Here is a 24999-nt window from a genome sequence, read left to right on the forward strand (position 1 = left end):
AGATGCCGAATACTTTTGGAAATCCATCAAGTCATTCATTACAAAGCCTAATTCATGTTTCTTTTTATTTCAATCAGTATATTCTAGATGCCAGATATTTTTTATAGTAAAACCTGGCATGAAAGCTCTAGGGAGGCAGAATTACCTACAGACTGCCTTTTCAACTTCCCCCAGCCTTTTCTTTTTTCTGACTCCTTCTGTGTGCTGCTGGCTGTTTCCCCACCACATTGAATCCTCAGCCATTAGGTCCAGGTGGTGGTGGGATCTGGTTCTATTTGATCCCATTGATCAGCCCAGCTCTGAGATGGGTGCGTGCAAGTGGCACCTTCTGCCTCCAGGCTTGCTGTTACTCAGCCTGGTGCATCAACCCAGCCAGTCTGACCGTCAGGCTCTTGCGAGATACTGGCCTTAGTGGTGCTTTTGTGAAGTCAGCTGAGTAGAAAGGGTGTCTTTTATTTGGAGTGGGGATGGGGATATTATGTCATAGCTGAAGATTATTTTGATTGATTTTTTTCCAGGCATATCTAGGAAGATGCAGTGAATGTAGTGAGAAAATCAATACAGTATTGAAGGTTGCATTTTTCCAGTCCAAAGTGTTTGAGGACATGCTGCCAGGGAAAACACTTCATCAGCCAAACTTCCCTCATCTTACCACGCTGAACAGGAAGCACTTTTTGTAGCTCAGGGGGTGCTACGGTGCTATATGTTCTGTGGGACAGTGAGGAATTATTTTAAGAAAATGGAAAAAAATGTTATTTAACAGACACGAGGGTCTGACAGGATGTCCTGGTTTCAGCTGGGATGTAGTTAACTGTCTTCCTAGTAGCTGGTACAGTGCTGTGTTTTGAGTTCAGTATGTGAAGAATGTTGATAACACTGATGTTTTCAGTTGTTGCTCAGTAGTGTTTAGACTAGAGTCAAGGATTTTTCAGCTTCTCATGCCCAGCCAGGGCACCTGACCCAAACTGGCCAACAGTGTATTCCATACCATGGGACGTCCCATCTAGTTTAGGAACTGGGAAGTGGGGGGCAGGGATTCGCCGCTCGGGGACTGGCTGGGTGTCGGTTGGCGGGTGGTGAGCAATTGCCCTGCGCATCATTTGTACATTTCAATCCTTTTATTACTACTGTTGTCATTTTATTAGTGTTATCATTATCATTATTAGTTTCTTCTTTTCTGTTCTATTAAATCGTTCTTATCTCAACCCAGGAGTTTTACTTCTTTTCCTGATTTTCTCCCCCATCCCACTGGATGGGGGGGGAGTGAGTGAGCGGCTGCGTGGTGCTTAGTTGCTGGCTGGGGTTAAACCACGACACAGGAACCTTATGAAGTTCAACAAGGAGAAGTGCAAAGTCTTGCACCTGGGAACTACCCCATGCAGCAGTACATGCTGAGGGCCATCCAGCTGCAAAGCAGCGTGGCAGAAAAGGACCTGGGGGTCCTGGTGGACACCAGGTTGAACATGAGCCAGCAATGTGTCCTTGCCGCAAAGAAGGCTAATGGTACCCTTGGCTGTATTAGAAGGAATGCTGCCAGCAGGTCGAGGGAGGTGATCCTTCCCCTCTGCTCAGCGCTGGTGAGGCCACACCTGGAGTGCTGGGTCCAGTTCTGGGCTCCTCAGTGCAAGAGAGACATGGAGACACTGGAGGGAGTCCAGCCAAGGGCCACAAAAACAATGAAGGGACTGGAGGGAAATGGGTTTGCTGTTCTGGTAGCTCTGTGAAAACAAATGTGACCCAAATTAAATGGGTAGATAGCTGGGTCCAAACAAGCAGGAGTTGTAAATATGGCTGTGGCACTCTTCGCTGCAGGATGTTGTGGTTGCTAAAAACGTACAGGGTTTCAAAAACCAACCAAATTGACAGATGAAAAATCCATCAAAAGCTGTTAACGAAAAAAATAACACCTCTAGTTCCAAAATTTGGTGCAAATTGCCAGAGGATGGGAGTATATATGGGGGCAGTATCGCTGTAGAATTTCCCTGGGTTTCTATTCTTCAGTAGGCACCTGCCACCATCCACTGTCAGATGCTGTCTACTGAGCCCAGTGGACTTTTGATCTTACATGGTAGAGGCACCCATAAAGCTGTTTGTCCTTTCCTGTTGGTCACTGTTCCTGCTGTCATTCTGTTCATGTTGGTAGTGTTTTCCAAATTTGCTCTCTGCTAAGTCTACATGACCAAGTCTCTAGCCCGTTCAAAGAGGCTCAAGATACCTGCCCATGTGCAGATTTCACTTGCAGCTACAGAGCAATCGGTATTCACCTGGGAAACCTGGGCAAATTTCCCCATCACCTGTTTGTGGGGGAAAAAAATAGCATACTTAGGGGAAAAAAAATCACTGTAATGAACATTTATACAGTGGTAGCAACTGTGAGAAGGCTTAGTTAGGCTGTGTACAGCCACTGTGGTTTAGCAAGCTTTTCCCAGAGATAGTCAAAGCATAGTTGGGGAAGACAAGGTGCTGGTAAAGTATCACTGGACATGGAAAGTGGTGCTCCTGCTTCTCTGGCATTTACCGGAGTGATCAGTTGTGTACAGCGTGCATACTCATGGGCATGTAATTTCTATATTCACAGCCAGAAACATGAAATAATTTAGATAATTTAGTCTATTTTCAGTCTTCAATTATGGAAAGAATAAAGATGGTTCTGATGGAAGATCTTTAGTGAGAAGATAATATTTCACGTAGCTTACTTAAAAGAGTCACTGTCAGCACCAGCTAAATGTCTTTCTTTACTCTCTTCTCATGAGCAAAAATCCATATCTTGAGAGTTAGAGATCCAAGGTGTGCTATTTCTGCTGAACTGAGAATTATAGAAATGGCAAAGTATGTCACACTATTTTGTTTCACTTTCCTCTTTTATTAACTCTGGTTTTTTCTGTTCCTGCTGTATCTTCTGGGAGTATTTGTTCTCTGAAGACAACTCTGATCTAGCTTGTAAAGCAAATGATTCACAAACATTCCATATATGGACCATCTTAACTATGCTAGAGAAAAAAAAATGTATTAAGACTTACAGAAAATATTTAGACTATATTTAGATAAATGAAATGGCTAAATGTTACCAGTTATATCAAAGTGGACAGCTTGGAGGTTGCAGAATTTTGCAAGAGTTTGTGCTTAGGCAACTTTAATTATCTCAAACTGGCACTTCTTAACTACTAAGGACCTATTCAACCATAGTGTTCTTGTATTTCTTTTAGTAAGGCTACATGTAATACCCAGAGAGAGTGAGCCTTCACAGTGCTGTTGTGTAGCGTAAGGAGTTTTCCTTGGCATGAATTTGGAACAGTTACATTATTAATGTATAGCAGAGCTGTGAAGAAATTATGCTGGGGACTAATTAGGACCCCTGTTTATGTCTTAGTCAACTCTGCATCAGAGGAAAGAAAACTTCAGATACATTGAACCGATTGACAGTTCAAGCTTCAACGTATGCTCAAATCAAACACGTACTAGCCAGCTGTGGTGGACCATTTGGAATAAGGACTGCTCCTTTCATTTTTAAAAGCAATCCTTTCAGACATCAGGCTTCGGGAGGGCAGGCTTTTGGCTTCTGTGTGCCAGATCGGAAGGAACTACCAGGCAAGGATCTCCTCTCTGCAGTGATACATGGCTTATTAGATATTGGGAATCCTAAGAGCAAAGAAAGTAATGGCTCCTTGAAAGTGACTTAATTTTCCAGCCAACTTTTACTTTCCCTGCTTGTCTCAGGCTATTCATGCAACATCTGAATCCCTGCCTTATTAGGCTTATTTGCATAAGCATATTAGGAGTTATTCTGGAGCGATATTGCATTTGGACTAATAAAATGAAGGACATGCCATCCAAAATTAATAACATAGGGACGGGTAATCATAAAAGTAAGCTCAAGTCTGTAAAATTACTTTAATTCTTTTACCATGTCAGTATGACTAGAGAGCTGATCTCCATGGCTGGTCTGGCACAAGGACGTCAAGTGGCAGATTCAGAATGATACACAGAGTTTGGGCAAGCAGGGTAAATACTGCTTTGCTTATACCTTGATGTGATGGTCCATTCCTAGGGCCATCATGTGGGAGAGCTAGAACCACAAATAACTAGAGTTTTGAGGGTATGGGTTTGAAATTATCTGTGTTACACACATAGAAGACATTTCTGGGGAGCATTGAGGTTCTTTTCTATATAACTAGAGACTTATTATTATTGGCATGTATCTGGGAGACAGAAACTAGATTTGTCTTCTAAGCACCATACAAATTACAGAGAGAGCAAGAAAGAAAGAATGAAATAAGAATTATGACTCTTTAGACTCATAAATTAAACCAGGCTGTGTGTAACTTCCCTCTCTAATTTCTTTGATAGTGTTTTATACCAGGGTCCTAGCAATCCTTGCTTGTGTTACTTCTGGCATTCTACAGTGCAAATACTATAGAGAGCACAAGTAAATAATACACAGACATGTGTGGGAGATAATGCCAGCCAAATTCTATATGCAAAGGATTACATATGAATTATATGCACAGAGAACGGAACACACAAATGGATTGCCACGTTGAGGTAGCTTTCAAAAAAAAACAAACAAAACTTCACACTTCAGTTTGCACTTTCTGTTTTGGGGTTGTTTTAAGATAAACTGCTTTTTCTCCCTTTCCCCTTAAAATTTTGCCTTTCTCCTTAAAGGTTTGCTCCACTACCCTCAGTGTTTTTAATGAACTTAGCAGTGGGGGAAAGTTCTGCCCTGGTACAGGAACCCTGAGAACATAGAAGAAAGTTGTGTGCCATTTTAAAGGGAAAAGAGCAGGTCAGCTTACATCAGCAGAGGCCTTGTTACTTTATATTCAAAAAGAAATGCGGTCTAAGGAGCTATTATTAGCGTTTCTTCGACCACTCTTCCAACTTCCAAATAATGTTTAGGAACCCATTCTCTTATGGGAAGGTTTTCTTGAAGGATTTTGGAGGAAATGAGCTCTTCTGTGCAAAAGCTGTTTCACATAATAAACTTTACAATGCCAGTGAATAGATATGAGACAGTTAAACAACAGAATAAATCTTCTCAGCTTTATGAATGCACTTCGTTTCTGCCTACTTTCTCCAAAGTATAACATGCCAGGGCAAATCCTGAAATGTGTCTCATTCAGGTCCCCTATAGACAAAATACTAATTGAAGTTAATGGGAGCATGACTCAAGGGAAAGTTTAAAATCCGGGAATTGTAGTGCATGCCCTTTAGAACATTAAACGAGGAGTTTCAGACAGGGCAATAGGAACTTTTCAAAAACTTCTATATCCAACTTTCAGCAGTGACTTTTGATATTTGAGAACTCGAGTCTCTCAGAAAGAAAATTAAACGTAGCTTATGGAACATCCTAGGCCAGTAGCACAATGAAATATTGGGTTTAGTCTCCCAGTTTATTTTAGAAGCTGTAGAAATGTTTTGTGTAGCCCTTACGGAAGAAATGTAAACGTTTGGTTTTGCCTTTTCTATATGTAGCAAACAAAATTGTGGCTAAAAGTGTTCTGCCACTTTTTCCACTTTTGAGCATGCCTCTGTGATGTCAGTAGTTATAAGTTAAAGATGTAAGGTTTAAGGAAAATTTGAGTTTGTAAGAAACAATTTGTTTGAAATTTTCTGGCCCATTGTTCCAAATGACTGGCCTTTTGAAATTCTGACCTCCAAATCTGTAAGAAATAAAAGGAACAAAATTATGTTTGTTACTTCAGAGTCAGAAAATTTTGGAAATGGCAAACACAAAAGGTGTTTTTTTCATTTGAAAATGAAAGCAAGGTACGATACACCTGAAGTTTTGGATTAAGAATTATCCTGGTTTCAGCTGTGATAGAATTAATTTTCTTCTTAGTAGCTGGTACAGTGTGTTTTGGATTTAGTGTGAGAATAATGTTGATAACACACTGATGTTCTAGTTGTTGCTGAGGAGTGCTTATCCTAGGTTAAGGATTTTTCAGTTTCCCATGCTCTGCCAGCAAGTAGGTGTACGAGAAGCTGGGAGGGAGCATGGCCAGGACAGCTGACCCGAACTAGCCAAAAGGATATTCCATATCATAGAAAGTCATGCTCAGTATATAAACTGGGGGGAGTTGGCTGGGAGGCACGGATCGCTGCTCAGGCATTGTTCATTGGGGGGTGAGCATTTGGATTGTGCATCACTTCTCTTTGGGTTTATTTCTTTCCCTTTTTTTTATTATATTCCTTTTCATTACAGTTGTTATTATTATATTTTATTATTGTTATTATCATAATTGTTTTTATTTTCATTATTAAAATGTTCATCTCTCAACCCATGGGTTTTACTTCTCTTTTATCGATTCTCCTCCATATCCCACTGGGAGTAGGGAGAAGTGAGTGAGCAGCTGCACGGTGCTTAGTTGCTGGCTGGGGTTAAACCACGACAAAAATATATTTCAATTTTATCAGGATACTTGGATGTCTCAGAATGGATTGTACCAGATTGGAAAGGCTCAACTAATTTTAATTATATTGTGTAAAGCAGTTGCCTCAAAGAATATTTTTTTTCAAGCTTTCAGAAACTTGACCATATTTCAGAGCTTCTGAAGTTAATTTAAAAGCAGGATTTTAGATTACTGTTTCCACCTCAGAGATCCTCCACTATTACAAGAAACTAGTGTCAGGAAGAGTTTCTCTCTCTAATGAAGATTATTTTTTCTTCCTTTTTCCCACTTCCCATTTCCTGTCAGTCGGAAGTGTCTTGGATCCCCAACAAACACTACTCTGGGATTTACGGGCTGATGAAGTTGGTTCTGACTAAGACTCTACCTTCCAATCTTGAGCGAGTCATTGTCCTCGACACAGACATAACATTTGCCACTGACATTGCTGAGCTATGGGCCGTCTTTCACAAGTTCAAAGGTATTCTAATGATTTTTTTACTGTCTTTATTTGAGGGGGAGGGAGAATGGTAAAGCAAACAGTACAGTGGGGGTAAAAGGCCTATCTGAGATTTGATAAATGTTTTCACTCTTTTGATTTTTGGTGTTTGAATATAATTCTTCTGTTTGTGAGCTCTTTCCTCAACAATGTTCCATATAGAATGATTGACAACACTGATTATGTAGTTTGTTTTATTGGTCTAATTATTTGCGATAGGTGAGGGCTTGACAATACAGTAGATGATAAAGAATTACGAGGATGCTGTAGTGTTGTACCCTTCCAGTACCTGTTGGTATTCAATACTTGAAAGAACTTGTTTTATATTACTTTTTATTAATAAAACCTGATTATTACTTTCAGTGTAACTTGTCCATGTTACCACTGAAAATGAATGAAGTTAGGATCATACTTGGACCAGGGAGGAGGATGAAGGGGGCAGTTATACACGTGAATAGAAATGAGTTACTGCTTGCTCCTCTTAATGAGTTGAGAAAGGGTTCTGAATTTGAAGTATCCACCTAAAGTAGTTTTCTCTACCTATCGCCACTTCCTAAAGCTCCTTGAAAATTTCCTTGATAGTTTGACCAAGAAAGGAGACTTTCAGAGTGACTGTGTAAGGAGATGATCACAAAAAAGTTCCCCACTACCCTGTCACAAGCCAGAGCACTTTCCTGGCTAACACACTGCTAAAACCATTTAATTCTCCCAGGCTCCAGTGTTGCCAGCTTTTCAGAGTCAGAGACATGCCCTATTGTTCTCCTCTTGCCCTCAGAATAGGTATTGCGGTGCTGGTAAGCACAGAGGCATTCCAGTATCCTTGTTTGAAGGTTTACAGCCCCGTAAAAGTGTAACCTTGATGCATACCATCAGCTTTCTTAAAATCACCTCAAGCAAAGTCAGCCTAAGCAAATGGGAGTATTTATTTACAGAAGCGAAAGCATACCACTCTGTTAGAAAGGTGACAGAAAAGAGAGCACATTTACTGTACTTATCCCATGCTGAAATCCCCAAGGCCTCTTTGCCTTTGCAAGTACCCAGCTAACGGGCAGGACCTTACTATCTTCAGCTCTACAGTCAAGGACTGGGTTCTAGTGCTCGGCTTCTCCGTGCATTTGTTTCCTTTCCCCTCTCTGGAAACACTGATGTCCCTTCAGCAGGCCAGAAGCAATCATCTTCTTACTTAACTGAACTATTCACAAACTGGCTTCCTTAAGGAATATAAAGTTTTTCTTCCTTTTCAGGTATTGTTCAAACCTCTTCACCGAGCCTTTCCCTACCCTGAACCTTGAGTTTCATGTAAACGTATACCTTGACAACCATAATTTACATAAATGTATGCATAGGGAGTAATGCTGTGCTGTTGTACTCTCTCGTTGTGTGCTACTGTCCCTTTAATAGTAATGTTTTACTGAATATGGTGTATTAGCATGATGTAGCAGGTAAAGAAATGTGTATAAACTGAACTTGGGCATAGAGCACTGCATGGTCAATGACAGCAAGATCTGAATTGAGACAATGAGGGGGATCATCTCCTTGCTTATATTTTCTGCTATAGTTTCAGTGGAAGTCCCTTTTTTTTTACTGGGGAAAGAAACCAAGCGTAAAGACTGCTAGTAAAGAAAGGAATACAGAGCAGAGGCAGGCCCAAGATTGAAAAAAATACAGACAGAAAATATGGAAACATGGAGAAGGATAATTGCTGGAAATAAAAAAGTGGGTCTAAGTCAGTCTCCATAGAGCTAGGCAAGGTTGTTCAGCTGACCATAGCTGTGAAAAGCTCTAACTTACACATGGAGACAGAATTCCTGTGCTACTGCCAGACCTCATAACATATGTATCACAACTCCCAAATGTGTGATTTTGTAAGTTGTCCAGTCTGTCTTTTTAATTCCAGCTGACCACTGGCTTCTCCACAATTTTTTAGTCCTGGCAATAAATTGGTCAGTGTCTACATCTGCTCATGTCTCAGACAGCCATGCACAAAGAAAGAATTAATGTGACAATCCCATAGCCCCAGGAGTTGAGCAGGGTGGGAGAGGACTTTGGAAGGTACATACGCCCAAAATAGTGATCCTAAATGTTGGGGAGGACAGAGAAATGAAAGTGTCCAAGCCCAAGCTTGTTCTCCAGCCTATATCATAGGGTGCAGTCCCATTAGGCAAAGATCAGCGTGATGATGGTGATGACAGGGTTGAGTTTTTATGGGTAAGAATCAGGGGGAAAGCCAACAAGGCAGATACCATGGTGGGAGCCTGTTATAGACCACCCAACCACAATGAAGAGGCAGATGAAATATTCTATAAGCAGGTGGGAGAAGTCTCACAATCACTAGCCCTTGTTCTCGTGGGGGACTTCAACTTAACAGATGTCTGCTGGAAATAAAATAACCAGGGGATCAGGCCCAGTCAGCATGGGTTTATGAAAGGCAGGTCCTGTTTGACTAACCTGATCTCCTTCTATGACAAGGTGACCTGCTTAGTGGATGAGGAAGAGGCTGTGGGTGTTGTCTACCTAGACTTTAGTAAAGCCTTTGACAACCGTTTCCCACAGCATTCTCCTGGAGAAACAGGTTGCTCGTGACTTGGATGGGTGTACCCTTTGCTGGGTAAAAAACTGGCTGGATGGCCGGGCCCAAAGAGTTGCAGTGAATGGAGTTAAATCCAGTTGGTGGCCAGTCACAAGTGGTGCTCCCTAGGGTTCAGTATTGGGACCAGTTCTGTTTAATATCTTTATCAATGATCTGGACGAGGGGATTGAGTGCACACTCAGTAAGTTTGCAGGTGACACCAAGTTGGGCAGGAGGGTTGATCTGCTCAAGGGTAGGGAGGCTCTCCAGAGGGATCTGGACAGGCTGGATCGATGGCCCGAGGCCAACTGTATGAGGTTCAACAAGGCCAAGTGCCAGGTCCTGCACTTGGGTCACAGCAACCCCATGCAGCGCTACAGGCTTGGGGAAGAGTGGCTGGAAAGCTGCCCGGTGGAAAAGGACCTGGGGGTGTTGGTCAACAGCCGGCTGAATATGAGCCAGCAGTGTGCCCAGGTGGGCAAGAAGGCCAACAGCATCCTGGCCTGTATCAGAAATAGTGTGGCCAGCAGGACTAGGGAGGTGATCATTCCCCTGTACTCAGCACTGGTGAGGCCACACCTCGAGTCCTGTGTTCAGTTTTGGGCCCCTCACAACAAGAAAGACACTGAGGTGCTGGAGCGGGTCCAGAGAAGGGCAACGAAGCTGGTGAAGGGTCTGGAGCACAAGTCTTGTGAGCAGCGGCTGAGGGAACTGGGGCTGTTTAGATTTGAGAAAAGGAGGGTGAGGGGAGACTTTATCACTTTCTACAACTATCTGACAGGAGGTTGTAGCGAGGTGGGTGTCGGTCTCTTCTCCCAAGTAACAAGCGATAGGACAAGAGGAAACAGCCTCAGGTTGTGCCAGTGGAGGTTGAGATTGGATATTAGGAAAAATTTCTTCACTGAAAGGGTTGTCAAGCATTGGAACAGGCTGCCCAGGGATGTGGTTGAGTCACCATCCCTGGAGGTATTTAAAAGACCTGTAGATGTGGTGCTTAGGGACATGGTTTAGTGGTGGACTTGGCAGTGCTAGGTTAACGGTTGGACTTGATGATCTTAAAGGTCTTTTCCAACCTAAATGATGCTACGATTCTGTGACTCAATGGAAATGGATCATCCTGGAAAGCAAGGGCAAGTGAGTTGGAGAGATACTGTAGCTCTTTTACTGCTTTGTAAAAGATTGGTTTAAATCATACAGTGATTCTCAATTTGTCCTCAGTGTCTTTTTATTTTTCCTGCCAGCATTACTACAGATGCAAAGGATGTCTCATGTCATTAGCCCCAAATATTCCTCTAAAGGATCTGGTTTTAATCCCCTCCTTGTTTCTCCCTCAGAAGTCCCAAGTAAATTAATGAAGATTTCTTTGTGACAATCTAGTGTGTTTGTTGAAATATTACTTAAACAGAAGAGAAATAAAACCCCTATGAAGGGAATTTCTACTCTCCAAAGGAGCCTGACAGTGTACCCAAGCCCAGCTTGGAGGGCAGCTATAGACCCACAGGCTCTCCTACAAATGTTCAAACACCCAGCTGTTGACTAGAAGTGGCCATTATAAACCTGCTTGCACCAGGATGTTGTTTGACAAGCAGAAGAACTTGTCACATCAGTGCAGGAAAGACAAGAGCTTCCTTCTGTGGGTTGCTGCAGGATAACTGATAAGACAGTCCAGCACAGCCTCTTCCAAATTACGGCCACACAGATAGAGAGAAGGTCCTAGAGTCTGCGATTCTTTCTGTGCCCAGGAAGACTTTTCTTCCCAACAAAAATAGTGACAAAGAGAGACCAGTAGCTCAGATTCCCTTTTTCTAGGACACCACGCTTGGAAGAAACTCAGATGCAGGATTGTCTTGCAGTTTAACCAGGTTCAATTTGCTGTGTAGAAAGGCCCAAAGTATGTTTTAAATAGCACCTGTGATACCCAGTATCCTTGTTCTGCAAAGGTTCTTCTTCCAGTCATCTTAAGAGCTGCTGAAAGACCCTTACATAGCAACTTGATATTTTAGGTGGTAAAGCTACTATTACATTTGCTGTGTAGATGAAAAAAAAAGAGAGTAGGATTCCTTTGTAAATTATTGCTCTTCTGCCCTTTTCTGATAAGCTCATTGTATACACCCTTACAATAAATGACCCAACTATGCTGTAACTGAGTGCACAAATAAGGGCTGTACGTACGTGATTTTATTTGAAAATCTCTTCTTTGAAGTGGCAACCTTAAGCTCTGGGAGAAATTCACACCTCTCTTTGGTAGCCTGAAACAGTGTCTCAAGCAATGTAACATTTATAAATTTCTCCTAGCAGTTACTGGGGGTTGTATAATTATTATTCCTTTTATATGCAAGCTTCAATCTCTATGCATAAATATGTCTTTGGGAACCAGTAACTTAAATTTCAAGAGTCAGAACCAGCTTCTCAGCTGGGATTTGGACATTTCTGCTTTAGCCTCATTCTCTCTTGCTCTCCCAAAGATAAGCAGTCTGTTTCTCTAGGACAAATATATACCTCCAAAATATTGACTTCAAAGGTGTGAGTCTGCAGCCAGTCTGGTGAAGATAACTTGTCATGCATGTTTTCTGTGACTTGGTTGACACTGATTATGTTTTCTATTCATCTTTCACTGGATTTTGACAGTTCTAAACTTGAGAAAGCATCTAGCCTAAGGGCAGAAGAGTGGGTCTGTAGATCATACGCATTCTTGGATGAAGTGCTGCAAAGTGTTTCAGACAGCAAGGATTAGTGTAACCAATATGCTTTTATTGCAGAAATTTTGTAAATTCTTCTGAGAAAAGAACCAGTCCAAAGCTATGCTCTCTGCCATCAATCTTAAAGTTCTTTTAAAGGCCACATCAGCTAATTGGTTTTTTTATTCTTGCTCACCCAAACACTTGGTACTGAAATGTGGGTTCTTTTTTTCAAACTTCTGATTTTGACTTTAACTGTGTGTTAAATACAGATTCTCAAGAGCATTCATTGTAAACAGTATTGTGAATATATTTTGGACCCAAGTACAATCGTTGTCGTAATTATTTGTGTTACAGGTTGCAGTTCCAATCAGGATCACAGTCTTTTTGTGCTGGGTGCTGTATCTATAAATAGCAAGAGATGGTCTTTGGTCTTTCCCTAGTGTCGGGTGACAATTCTTGTGTCTGCCTGGTTCCTTTAGGCCATTGCTATGTATGAGTCACAGCTGAGACCCTCAAATGAGACGTCAATAATCCCTGTTGAGATCAGTGTTGAGGGACTCTGTGTTAGGTTGAATGCCACATCTAAGGGCATTATGGTATTTCTAAATACATGTTGTAACTCAGAGGCTATATTGAACAGTGATGTCCTAATACCACTTGTTAGTCCAGCTAGCTGATACAATGAATATTTTCATAGAATCATAGAATGGTTTGGGTTGGAAGGAACCTTAAAGACCATCTGGTTCCAACCCCCCCTGCCATGAGCAGGGACACCTTCCACTAGACCAGGTTGCTCAAAGCCCCATCTAACCTGGCCTTGAACACTGCCAGGGATGGGGCATCCACAACTTCTCTGGGTGACCTCTTCCAGTGCCTCACCACCCTCACAGTAAAGAACTTCTTCCTTACATCTAATCTAAATCTACCCTCCTTCAGTTTAAAGCTATTACCCCTTGTCCTGTCACTACACTCACTGTTAAAGAGCCTCTCCTCATCGGAAGGCCGCTATAAGGTCTCCCTGGAGCCTTCTCTTCTCCAGGCTGAACAACCCCAACTCTCTCAGCCTCTCTTCATAGGAGAGGTGCTCCAGCCCTCTCATCATCTTGGTGGCTCTCCTCTGGGCTCGCTTCAACAGGTCCATGTCCTTCTTAGGTTGGGGGCCCCACAGCTGAAAGCAGTACTGCAGGTTGGTCCACAAGAGCAGAGTAGAGGGGCAGAATCACCTCCCTCGACCTGCTGGCCATACGTCTTCTGGTGCAGTCCAGGATATGGTTGGCTTTCTGGGCTGCAAGCACACATTGCTGGGTCATATTCAGTTTTTCATCCACTAATACCCCAAGTCCTTCTCCTCAGAGCTGCGCTCAATCTGTTCTCCACCCAGCCTGTATTTGTGCTTGGGATTGCCCCAACGCATGTGCAGGACTTTGCACTTGGCCTTGTTGGAACTTCATGAGGTTCGCATGGGCCCACCTCTCAAGCCTGTGAAGGTCCCTCTGGATGGCATCCAGTGTGTTGACCGCACCACACACCTTCATATCGTCGGCAAACTTGCTGAGGGTGCACTCAATCCCACTGTCCATGTCACCGACAAAGATCTCAAACAGCACCGGTCCTAATACTGACCTCTGAGGAACGCCACTTGGCACTTTTCTCCACTCAGACATGAAGCTGTTGTCCCTCCAACAGATATCGGGGTGATTGAAGTCCCCAAGGAGGACCAGGGCCCTGCCCGCGCCTCATCAGCCGCTCTCCCTCGTGAGAGCTGCTGATTCCCGGCGGGTCTCTGCGCTCCCCGGGGGTTTCCCCAGCTCAGGACCCCCTGCCCCGAACGCCACGATTCCCCACTCCGCTGCGAAACGCGCCTGCGCTGGAGCTGATCGCCTCGGTGACTTTAAGTACCTTAAACAATAGAGACTGGCTTGTACGTAACTAGTGTATTTCAAATAACTCTAGTTGTAGATTAAGTCATCCAGAGGATATAAGCTACAATTAGTGTTCATCTGTGCAAATAAGTCTTCTCTGGAAAGCTGATGAAGGCAATCGGGCAGAATCACCTACCTCCATTAACCGAGCATCCAAGAAGGAGAAATGGCAAGCTTGATAGGAAGACTGAGATTCCCATATTCATACTTTGCATGAATAAAAACATGCTATAGAAGCTGTTTGCTTTGTGTCAGGAGCTCAAACAATGATAAAAATCCATACTGACATCATAAATACCAGAAAAGGTCAACAGCGATTTTGGTGCAGGATCAAGTGCCCACAGCTGAAGAGGGATTGGCACATAGTCAGTCCCAAACTTAAAATTTGCAAACACTCAGTATGTCGGTGCTTTGGCATATTGCTCTGCAGAATGCCTGAGGTAACAATCTAGGTTCATGCTATTTTTGCAGCTTTTTCAAGAAAAAGAGCAAACAAACAAACAAAAAAATCACAACCATCACGAAATTCAACATCTTGTGTAGGTGGTTTAGTAATGATATTCCTACAAGAACTATTATGCATACATTTGTAATATCAAATGCACATGTAACTTTTCATTTGTGTGTGAATTTAGTGTGCCAGAAAGTGAGATGCTGATGGCACTGGTGAGAGTCAGGCAGAGTCAGCAGGTGCTGTATAAATTTCCCTGAATTTGGCTCTGTCAGTGAAGCCCTGTTTTAATAAACTATACCTGTCATAGACCTAGGCTCTTCTTCTGCAAAGATTGTACTTATTATAGGTATGCTCTTTTTGTGATGATGTAAAATATTCAGTTGTTGCCAAGATTAAAATTTAAAATTCATTGTCTTCTATGGCTGCAGCCAGGATTTGAGCCACAGAATTGATTCTGGGCAGGTTCTGTAGTTCAGTCTGTCAGTTTACACTGAGTAAATCATTAAAGCTTCCACAGATCATTTTGAGACAGGATCTCTGTGGGCTGAGACAGTTTGTGTTAAATCCTGCAGAGATCTTTCTGTTCCTTCTGGTCAGTACAATACGTTTTCTTTTCTTACTAATCAAGAGGAAAGCATTAGCAACGTGCACCTTAGTGTGTGTAAAAATTGATGGTATGAGTCAGTCTTTTTGTGAAGGAAACAGGATCACATTGTAGCAGAGTGTATTAATAAAATTGCCAGGCAGCTATTAAAATAGCTTAAAATTATCTGAATTTTTATAGGTGTCTAAAAAGGCTGAATGACACTTGTCTTTGCTCATAAAAGGAATATCTGTTAGTTTCTGAAAGACTTGTGTAAGTGTTTAATGGTTAGACTACAGTACATAGCTCATCCTAGGGTTATTCCACAAATGAAATACATTTTCTGTTTGAAAAGGTCCCTGTGGAGACTCTACCTGCTTAAGATTTTCTATTCCTGGTTGTTGTATCGTGGTGTTTTCTTCTTTTCTGCTGCAAAAGCTTTGAAGCTTCATTGATAAAGAATCCTATTTGTTAACTATAGCTGATAGAAATGTTGGGGTGTGTCGTGCTCCTCCGTCTCTTGATGCTGCTGTTGTCATCTGTGTGTGAAACTACAGGAGTGAACACTGATTTATCTTGGTGAAGAACCAAAAAAAAAGTAAAGATTTAGGATATTTGGAAAAGACAAGCTTCTAGCTGTGATTGGAGGTTAATTTTGCTGATTTTATTAGGAAGGGATCAAGCAAAGAGGTGGGACTTACTGAATGTGTGGGTCTAGGGAAAAACACTGCTTTATCTCCATACTTCTTGTTGTATAAGCTGACTGGCTGGAAGTTCTTTTTTTTTCCCTTTTCTTTTTTCCCCCCCCCTGATTGCAGTTTGCTTTGCTATGGTGTTCTAGTATGTAAGAAAGTTGACCTCAGTAAATGAGCTCCAGAGAAGAGAGTTTATTATATAGATCAGCATGTGCATATTCTAGTTTAGGGGGTTTAATGTTACAAGGGACATAATCAGAAAATTCTGATTATGAATTGCTGCCAAAATGGAATGGCTGCAGTTTCCGAAACATCTGTAGTTATTTTTTAGCTGAATGGTTCTTTGTCTGTTTCTGCCACGAGGCAGAAATATTTAGAGGTGAAAGGCCAACAGTGCATAGAAATTGGGTATAACTCATGGTGGGGGAAATTCTAAACTAAAGTAAAATAAAATAAAAAATTTGGGTTCTTTATTTTTCTGTTTTGATTTCCAAGGGATACCCTTTGGTCATGTTTTCAAGTTTTTTCTGATGGGGGCTAGGAATGTTTTAATTAAAAATGAAAGCTGATCTTCTTTTGTCATCTTTTGATTCCACAACTGGAGTTCTCAGAATAAAACCCCACTACATACTACGAGATTTGTAATAAAATCTTGTTGGCAACACTGCAGTTTTGAGGACTTTTTTCTACCTTCTCAACATTAATCTAGTGCTTTTTCTGCATTATTTTTCTCCAGTCTTTGTTAACCTGCCACTCATTCTACAGCTGTCTTTTCGGCTTAGATGCTATGATGTATCAAACACCCAAACTAAACATGGTATGACTCAGACGGTGCTCAAGCAAAAACCAGTTCCTGTCTCCTCTGAGCTCTTTTCTTCAGGATTTTTTAAAGAGACTTTAATTCTATTAATCTTAAGTACTCCAACTGTGGATAATGGACCTAGAGCTTTTTGAATTGCCTTGCAAATATTTATTGAGAGAAACCTGGGCAGAGCACGGCATCAGAGGAGCAAAGTGCATATCCCCATCTCCCTTCACTAGCAGAAGCTGTGATTTTCCAAAAGCTAGAAAATCCAGCTCCCAGAGGGTACACACTGGGAGAAGGAGCATTTCTGCTTTGCATGTTTGTTCTTGGCAGAGGAAAAGTGCATTTCTGGGAACGGGATGCCAGTAGGCTGTGCTGAAATGTAAACCTATGAGAACAGAGGGTGGGAACAAACTGAGGAGGAAAATAATAATAACCCCTCACTCCCAACTAAAAAGGGGAAATCAGTCAGGAGTTGCTGTCCACCGATAAATGTTTTGGGTTGATCATTTTCTCCTGCAATCTCTTCACTTTCTTGTGCAATTACAGACATGCTCCTCCTCAGATACATTCAGTACCCCTGCCCTGTCCACTCACAACTTGTTTAATTTTATTTTTTTTAGATGGCTATTAAAAATCCCCAAACCCAAATGTCTGCCAGTCTCCTTGGGTGGAGCACACAAATTAAGTCCATGTACTAATCTCTCTGGCCAGTTACTCCGTGTTCCCTAGGTGACAGTAAAGCAGAGCACGTGCGTGAGCAGGCAGTGAATATGGAGGGAGTGGCAACCCGTCCATCATTCCAATTAATAATGTGTAATGATGATTCACCTCTGCACGTGTGAAAAAACCAAGCAGATGAGACACATGGGTCATTCACCTAACAAATGAAGTTTACTCTAAGGTTTGATAGTTATATTACTAGGACTAAAGAAAGAATGATATTTAATAGATAGGTTTCCGTGCCTAAGGCCTTCATTCTAATCACACGCAATCTATCAAGCACATATGCTTTTCACAGTTCTCTGTGACATGCATTGTAATAACTTGATACTCTGTTTTCTCCCTCTGTGAACCAGGCATATTCTCTGAGCCTGTGTTGTTCTGCATTAGCGATCCATATTTTTAAGGACCTAAGGCCCCATTTCCAATTACAAAGCTCTCATCCAAGCTTTCACCTTTTTGGTTTCATGCTGCAAATTATGTCTGTAATACTGTCCTTGGCAGCACATGGATTTGCATAGGGTAAAGTGGCATAGGCGATATCTGTCTCACAGGCTCAAGCTGGAAGGTAGAATGTATTGCCCAGAGGTCAATGGTATGATTGTCCCATCAGCAGGATGAGTGCATGGTATTGCTCTCTTCACAATGAGGGAAGAGGGAAAAGAGTGTATAAAATGAAACCAATTTATTGGTTTAAACTGCACTAAGGCTGTGTACAAATGCACCATGAGCAAAATTGGGGACAGTTACATGAACTAAAAGTTAGACAGGTAAACGAAATCAATAATCCAATTTTGTGGAAATAGTAGAAACCTCACAGGTTTCCTTTTTCCAAGCAATCTAGAGAAACAGGGATGTTTGAGCCCCTTATTTTAACCCTCAAGCTAGAAGAAAGAATTACGTATGTCTGTAATGGCCCACTTCACTCTGCGTCTCCCAAGTGTCTTTATTTTACTTAAATCTCAAGCTTGCTCTACTCCATGTTCTTTGCAGTAATCTCTAGCTTGTATTCAGCATGGGCCAAGCAGTTTAATTGAACGAAGGAGCTTTTCTCCCTCTGACTCCTTCCTCAAGGTAAATAATTTTTGTGCTTTGAGACACTGCTAACAATAAAAAGACTATTGCCCCAGCCCTTCCAGATATATATACACACCGAAAGGTGATTGATAAACATACAGTAAAACTCAGGGACCAAGTGTCTCCACAACTTTTCTGTATTTTTATTTTATTTCCTGCATTTAGTCACAGTGGAACTCATAGTTTGGGCTCAAGTGTCAAGTGTGATGATCAGTAACACCCTCCATTGCACAAGGGCTGGTCCTGAAAAGATTTTGGACCTGAAGTGCAAAATTCATAGCTGCAGTAAATGGTGCGCAAGTTCCTGTCAGTAAAAGAGATGCACGGTCGGCATTTTCTGGTTGAAGATCCAGACCAATTTATGTTTCCTTTTGCACTGCCTGAATCCCTAAAAGGGTCTCAAGATCTAAGCTGATGCTGTTCCTGCCTGGGTGTAAGATGAGCCCTTGTGTCAGCTGCTTCTGGTCCTCATGGTTCTGGGATTCATTCTGGGATTCATTCTGGATCTGGGACTGAACTTGTCAGCAGAACAGCTTCTCGAGAGCCATTAACTACTGGCACAACTAAATGAAACCCTGAAGCTACTTACGTCCGTGCTTGGGGATGTGGTGTTTTCTTCTATCTGCTTAAGGACTGGAGGAGCTGTCAAATAAGTGCTATTGTGACGCACCAAGAGAATTGTCTGATGGGAACAGAGGTGGAGGTGTATAGCAAAGAGGGTGTTACAGCATTCAGTGGTGCTGTTGACAAATAAGCCAGACCATGAACTGTCCCAGGGCCGCGGACCTAGCACACGCTTACTGCTTCTGCCCTTCTGAGACACGTAACTTTAAGCAGGACCGAAGCCCTACCGTGAAGTGAGCCATCATACTTTTTTCTCAAAGTTGTCCTTGGCTGACTCAATGCTGCTACTCTTCTGTCATCAACACAAAATGTCTGCCAGTTTATGCTCACAGCAACTTACTGAAACTGGCTCAGGATCTCCTGAACTTCATTAATTGATGGCATTACCATGTCTTCCTGCACATGTTATGTTTAATAGACAGTAATAATATTTCCTTCAGGAATGCTTCAGGATACGATTATTGCAGGTGCCAAGTGGCATTCTGTAGGGCTGTCTACAGGCTTTTTGCCAACCTGCTTCAGAGTCATATTGGCACCAATTTTTACTGTATTTGGAGATTCAGGCACTACTAAGAAATACTACTGAATATTGTTACACTTGTGGCCTAAGATCCTGAGCGAGCACATCTTGGCTGCTATAAACTAGCTTTATAAAACATTGGACTGAACGGGATGACGCTGACTTACATCAGTCTAGCTCCTATATTCCCTGATTTACATAAACATTCCTGCTTTGAACTTACAGCTTCTTTCATAAGCTAACTAAAAAAAGATGTGAATAGTTGGAGGATCAATCTTTAAATATGCTCTCCTTTCAACTCTAGACCCCTGATATGGGTCACAAGTAAAAAGAGTTGGGTGACCTCAGCCAGGTCTGACGTGCGTGAAGGCTGAAGTGCATAAGCAGGGCAGCAAAGGTACTGCTGCTGCTGGGGTACGAGTTTTGAGGCACCTCGCCAGAATTAGAAGATGATGTTTGCACACTGTCAGTTCCATTCTCATGATCCTATAGTTCTTTCAAACGTAATAATAGGAAGTGGGCATAACTGGTAGGTAAATGAGAATACAGTGTAGAGATGGAAAGTGGGAGTGAATATACAGGATACTGAGCAGGAAAGAAAGAATAGGAAAGGGGAGAAGTGGCAACACATCCCAAGTTAGTCAAGAGTATTTATCTTAAAACCTGTCTGAGATTAGCTAGAAACTTCATATATCACAGTAAATTTCTGTGAAGCTATATAGAAGCAAGTGTATGTACCTGGAAATTTTCTGCATTTCCTTGGCAGCAGCATCTGACTGTAAGAAAAAACTTGCCAAGGAAGTAATGAAGTACACAGTAGCATTAAGGAGCTAACCCAGCATTTAATTCAGTGTAATTTTGGCCTGTCCCTCCCGCAACGTGGGTAATGCAGATATCATCCCTGCTTGGCTGCAGTCAGCAATTAGTCCTACTGTCATTGTTATCATTTTTTTATCTGTTTTGGTCTATGGGGCAAGAGCTCTGCTTGTGGACCAGCACTTCTAGTCCTTGTTTCTAAAAGAGAGTGGTAAGGAGGCTCTGCACACCCATTGCCATGAAATCAAGTTGTTTTCTTCCTCTTGCTAAAGACTTTTGATCACTGTAACACCCAATCTAGTCTTTGTGGGGGGTAGGAGGGCTGAAAATGACTTCTAAAATTGAGAAAAGCAGTGATGAAGTTCCATTTTTGTGATTTTTTTTGCTTTGGTTTTATGCTATTGCTTTTAAAGGTTTAGTTGCCATAACAACCTAAAGCAGTCCTGTATTACCATAGAAACATGCTGTTGTGGGTGACAGTTTTTATGAGAATCTTTTTTTTCCTCTCCTCTTCACGTAGCGTCTTTAACACTGGCCTTTTTGCAGGTATATCACAGTACACTACAGGGGTTCCATAAAGTGTCAGAATGACGTAATAAACAATAAAAATGAAGCATATACTTAAATCCAGGAAGAAAATCTGGGGTCATGGTTGATTGAGAACAGAGAAAAAGTAAATTCTTGTTGCTTAACTTGGAGTCAGAAGTATTAAGCTTAGAGCAGGGCTGGCTAATCAGTCTACATGAGTAAATACTCAAACAAAAACACAGCAAAACAGGAGTTAGGGTTTAGAGTATGTACCAGGGAGTTAGTATAAAAACAACTTGTCATGATAGTTGTAGCTATCAAAAGACAGGACTACTTTAATGTTCTCTGCATGGGGCTGCTCCTTGAGACTATTCGGAGGCTGAAGTGAGAACTGCCGAAGGAGGCAGCCCTCTTACAAAGCACTGCTTCATGCTGAGAGCCGGTTCCAGCTGCATACTGATAGCCTGGGAGCTTCAGGGTGTTGGTTGTGACCTGGCAAGCCCTAAGTTGTTTGGGATCTGTCTATATTGAGGACTTTCCCTCTCCCTGGGTGATACCTTTGACAGCTGTGCTCTGCAAAGTCTCTTGTGTTTGTAAAGAATGGTAACAGAGCTTTTCCATCCTCAAATGTGCATCTCCATCTACTCATTACTTGCCTCTCCTAGAGCAGTAGACCACTGGAGCATATCTGGTAGATTACTCTGTATCTTTACTATCAAACTTCAAATTGAAGTTATGGACCAGTTGCAGACCATTTACCCTGTCCCAGCAACCATTGTAGTACAGAGTACACTGTTACAGGTTCATAATTTTAGGACAACTTACTTGGAAAGAGGATAGACAAGCATAGCCAGACAGCTGTGGAGATTGTTATTGATCAGTATATTTATCGGGAGGCACAAGTCTATCAGTTTCCTGTAATCAGTTGCATCAATGATGAAAAAAACCTTTCATTCCTGATATGCATGTTTCTTGCAGCTAGGATCTTGCAAGAGTTCCCCTTGCCAAGGACAAGCAGGCAGCAGAGAATGCCATGAAGTTCAAATGTGCTTTATGGTTACTTACCCCTCTGCGAGCCTAGACAAGTCTGCTATTACTACCTTTCATTTCACCCTCAATTCTCCAGGCTCCATTCTGGATTTCTCAGCCCTACTTGGGAGTGATGATTAGTGGGCGACAGGATTTCCTTCCTGCTTTCTGAATGCCTCCCTCAGAGACATGACATCTTAGGGTGCTCCTTATCCTTCATTTTTTTGGTATTGGAAATCCCCTCCATGATCTTGAAGTTTCCAGATGAGACCTGTTCCATCTGATCTAACCAAGATTCATTGGACACAATTACCTCCTTTCACTTCTTCAACCCTTTTCTCTAGCCAAGAAATTTCAAATGAATATGTCAAAGGTTAAATGTTGTTAACACTTGCTTCTCCTTTTCCTTTACATCCTGATGACATGTTGACTTCTACTCCATGAAAAAAGATTGTAGCCAAACTTCAGAGGGACTTCTATATCACCTTGAAATTAGTTCCTGTTTCAATTAAATTACTGAAGACTGACCACCATGCAATGTGATTTCTACTCATTAATCTTACTAACTAGCTACATTCAGTACAAATCCATTCTCTGACATCCTTCTGCCTCTAATGCAGAACATGCTGCCATAGCCTGTTCTTTTTGCTGTAAACTCTGTGGTTCATAGTTGGATTTTATGGCTGGATTAGAAGATCTTAATTTTCTTAAGAGCTGGACTATGCGGAGGTGCTCAAAGCTGTGATCTTTTCCACTTCTTTAATAATTAGAAAACTCACTGTTCAGCAGGACGTATGCATGTGTGGGTTCTTAAAGAGCAATAATATCAAACCAAATAATAGACATACCCTAAGCTTTTTAAAATTGCTTCTACCTTACCCAGTACTAATGCTAAGGAAGCTGTTACCCCTTATATGAGCTTCATTTTTAATGGAGCCCTCCATATCAACAAATAATCCTTCCTTTAGTTTCATGACTGATTTTTTTTTTTTTTTCCTGCCTTGCTTGACTGAGGTTGCTGTATGAGGCGAGCTCAGATAAAGAAGCGAGATTGCAGTCCCATAGAGCAAGTCATGGATGGATCTAGATCTGGAATATGTACCTGTGCAGAGAGAATTTGTGGAGATTTCCTTTTAAGTGAAGCAAAGGTAAAGAAGAGCTGCAGGTTGCAATACGCTCTTTGCCAGCCCTGTAACAAAAGAGAAGTTATCCTAACCCGCTGTATTCCCCTGGGAGTCTCACTATATTGGCAATACAGAACATATAATCAGCATTAGCCTGACCTAGCCAGTACAGTCAGTACCACTTAAGCATGGGCTGCAAACACTACACTTGAGTATCAGTGTGTTTCAGTGACGATAGTTCTTCATGTGCTTCAGGGCTGTTTTGTCATTGCAGATGTGACACCAATATTGGAGCTGCCTTGTTTTTCACCTTTCTTATGGTTTACGACTCTTTTCCTATCTTCCCATCGCCATGTGTTTTCTATAGAGCATTGAAAACATTAGCAGCCTACACCTGAGGTCCATCTACAGTTCCTTGCTGGAACACACTCTCTCTGAACTGGGGAGGCACGCTTCACCAGATACCCAGGTCTGTACTTCACCTTCCACTAAACAGCACAAAATTATGAGGTGCAGAAACTTATTGATGAAAGCTGTTGTTGTTTAGTGATACAGTAAATAAAAAAAGTAGTGATCTTGGTACTGGATCAAAATGTCAGACACCTAGCACTAAGTGGTAATCTGGTATAAATTCACTGATTCATTTCTGTTCCAAAATATTAATGGATTAGCTATTCTGAGAAACCTTACCCTGGATCAGATACCATCTGTCTTTCCATACTAAGCTTAAAGTCAGCATAAACTCCAAATCATGTGTTCTGGCTAATGCAATAGAAATGTCATTCTGTGCCCACATTTGATTATGTATCAAATTTGCTCTGCTGGGTGACTCAGTCATGAACAGATCTTGTATACTAATGATCATAGAGCTATCGCTGGAGTGAGGCTTGGACTAACTTTGTTGAAATATATTGCTCTAGGGTACCTTGCTACGTAGCTCTGACTTTCACGCTGAAAGCAGATGGGAACGCTAATTTCTTGGGATGAAGCTTGGAAGGCAGAATCTAAAGTAGAAGAAATTTGATTTTAGAGATCCCAAGTTATGATTAGTCTTAATTTATCCCTTGGTAGAAGAGGAAGATATTTAATCATTTCTCTAACAATATGTAAAGTCTCCAGGTTGTCAAAATTAAGAACTAAAGATTGGGTTAGAAATCTGTGGAAAGGGTGTTGAGACCTGGAGAGCACCTTTCATTATTTTCATCCCTTTGTGACCAGTGCTTGAAAAAGCAATGATAAACTCTGAAGGGAGTTGCAACTAGAGTTCAAAGCAGAGACAGGAAAGCTGTGATTTAAGGCTGAGCTTTGGGGAAGAAAAACAAAGTCATGCTTACGTGTCCACCTCGGCAAAAATGCACTGAGGATATGCTTCATAAGACATTCAAAATAGCTAGTACTTTTTGTTTTACTCTCCAAAGACTGCCTCTGTCTGGCCTAGCTGTCAGGCAAAAGATGAGCTTGTTCTAGGACTTTGTAGCTCTGATGTCTTGTTCATAGTGGGTCTATTGGCAAAGGGCAAAGAGGAGGCAAACTCTTGCAGATGAATCAGGATAAAGTACTATCACAATGGTGTTATTACCCCAAAAGCTTGAAGCACCTTTACCAATTACCAATACCCATTTCCTGCCTTGCAAGTGGAATTAGGATCTCTCAGCAATATATTGAAAGCAATTGAATATCATCCAGCGATTGCCATGAGTGAAGTTGTTAGTAATTAGTACTAATGATACTTATGAGGGAAAACAGGTGTGGCTGAATCACGCTTTCCCCTTACAGACTTAGAATATACACAACCTGAAGCTAGTTATGTAATTACATGTTACGGTTGTTGCAGAGTTTCTTTATGTATTTCAAGTGCTGTTGATGAGGAAGTATATTGAGATAGCAGGACATTGTAACCGTTTCCCCTGAGATCTCACCAAAAGTTTTAATGTAATTGTCTAGAATTAATGTACTAAAAA

At 41.7% G+C, this 24999-nt stretch overlaps 1 protein-coding gene across 4 annotated transcripts in view; it reads left to right on the forward strand.

Annotated features, from left to right (window-relative positions):
• The window catches only part of LARGE1 (LARGE xylosyl- and glucuronyltransferase 1), a 286503-nt gene that overhangs the window by 169140 nt on the left and 92364 nt on the right, over positions 1–24999 (forward strand). For all 4 annotated transcript variants that reach the window (XR_011328841.1, XR_011328842.1, XM_069807359.1 and 1 more), the window contains one exon: positions 6699–6870. Coding sequence is in view for 2 of the 4 variants with exons in the window: in XM_069807359.1 (XP_069663460.1) it covers positions 6699–6870 (172 nt within the window). In the remaining 2 variants the exon portion in view is untranslated. The remainder of the gene's footprint in view (positions 1–6698; positions 6871–24999) is intronic.

Source organism: Haliaeetus albicilla, chromosome 19 (assembly GCF_947461875.1).
Source record: "Haliaeetus albicilla chromosome 19, bHalAlb1.1, whole genome shotgun sequence".
NCBI classification, from domain to species: domain Eukaryota; kingdom Metazoa; phylum Chordata; class Aves; order Accipitriformes; family Accipitridae; genus Haliaeetus; species Haliaeetus albicilla.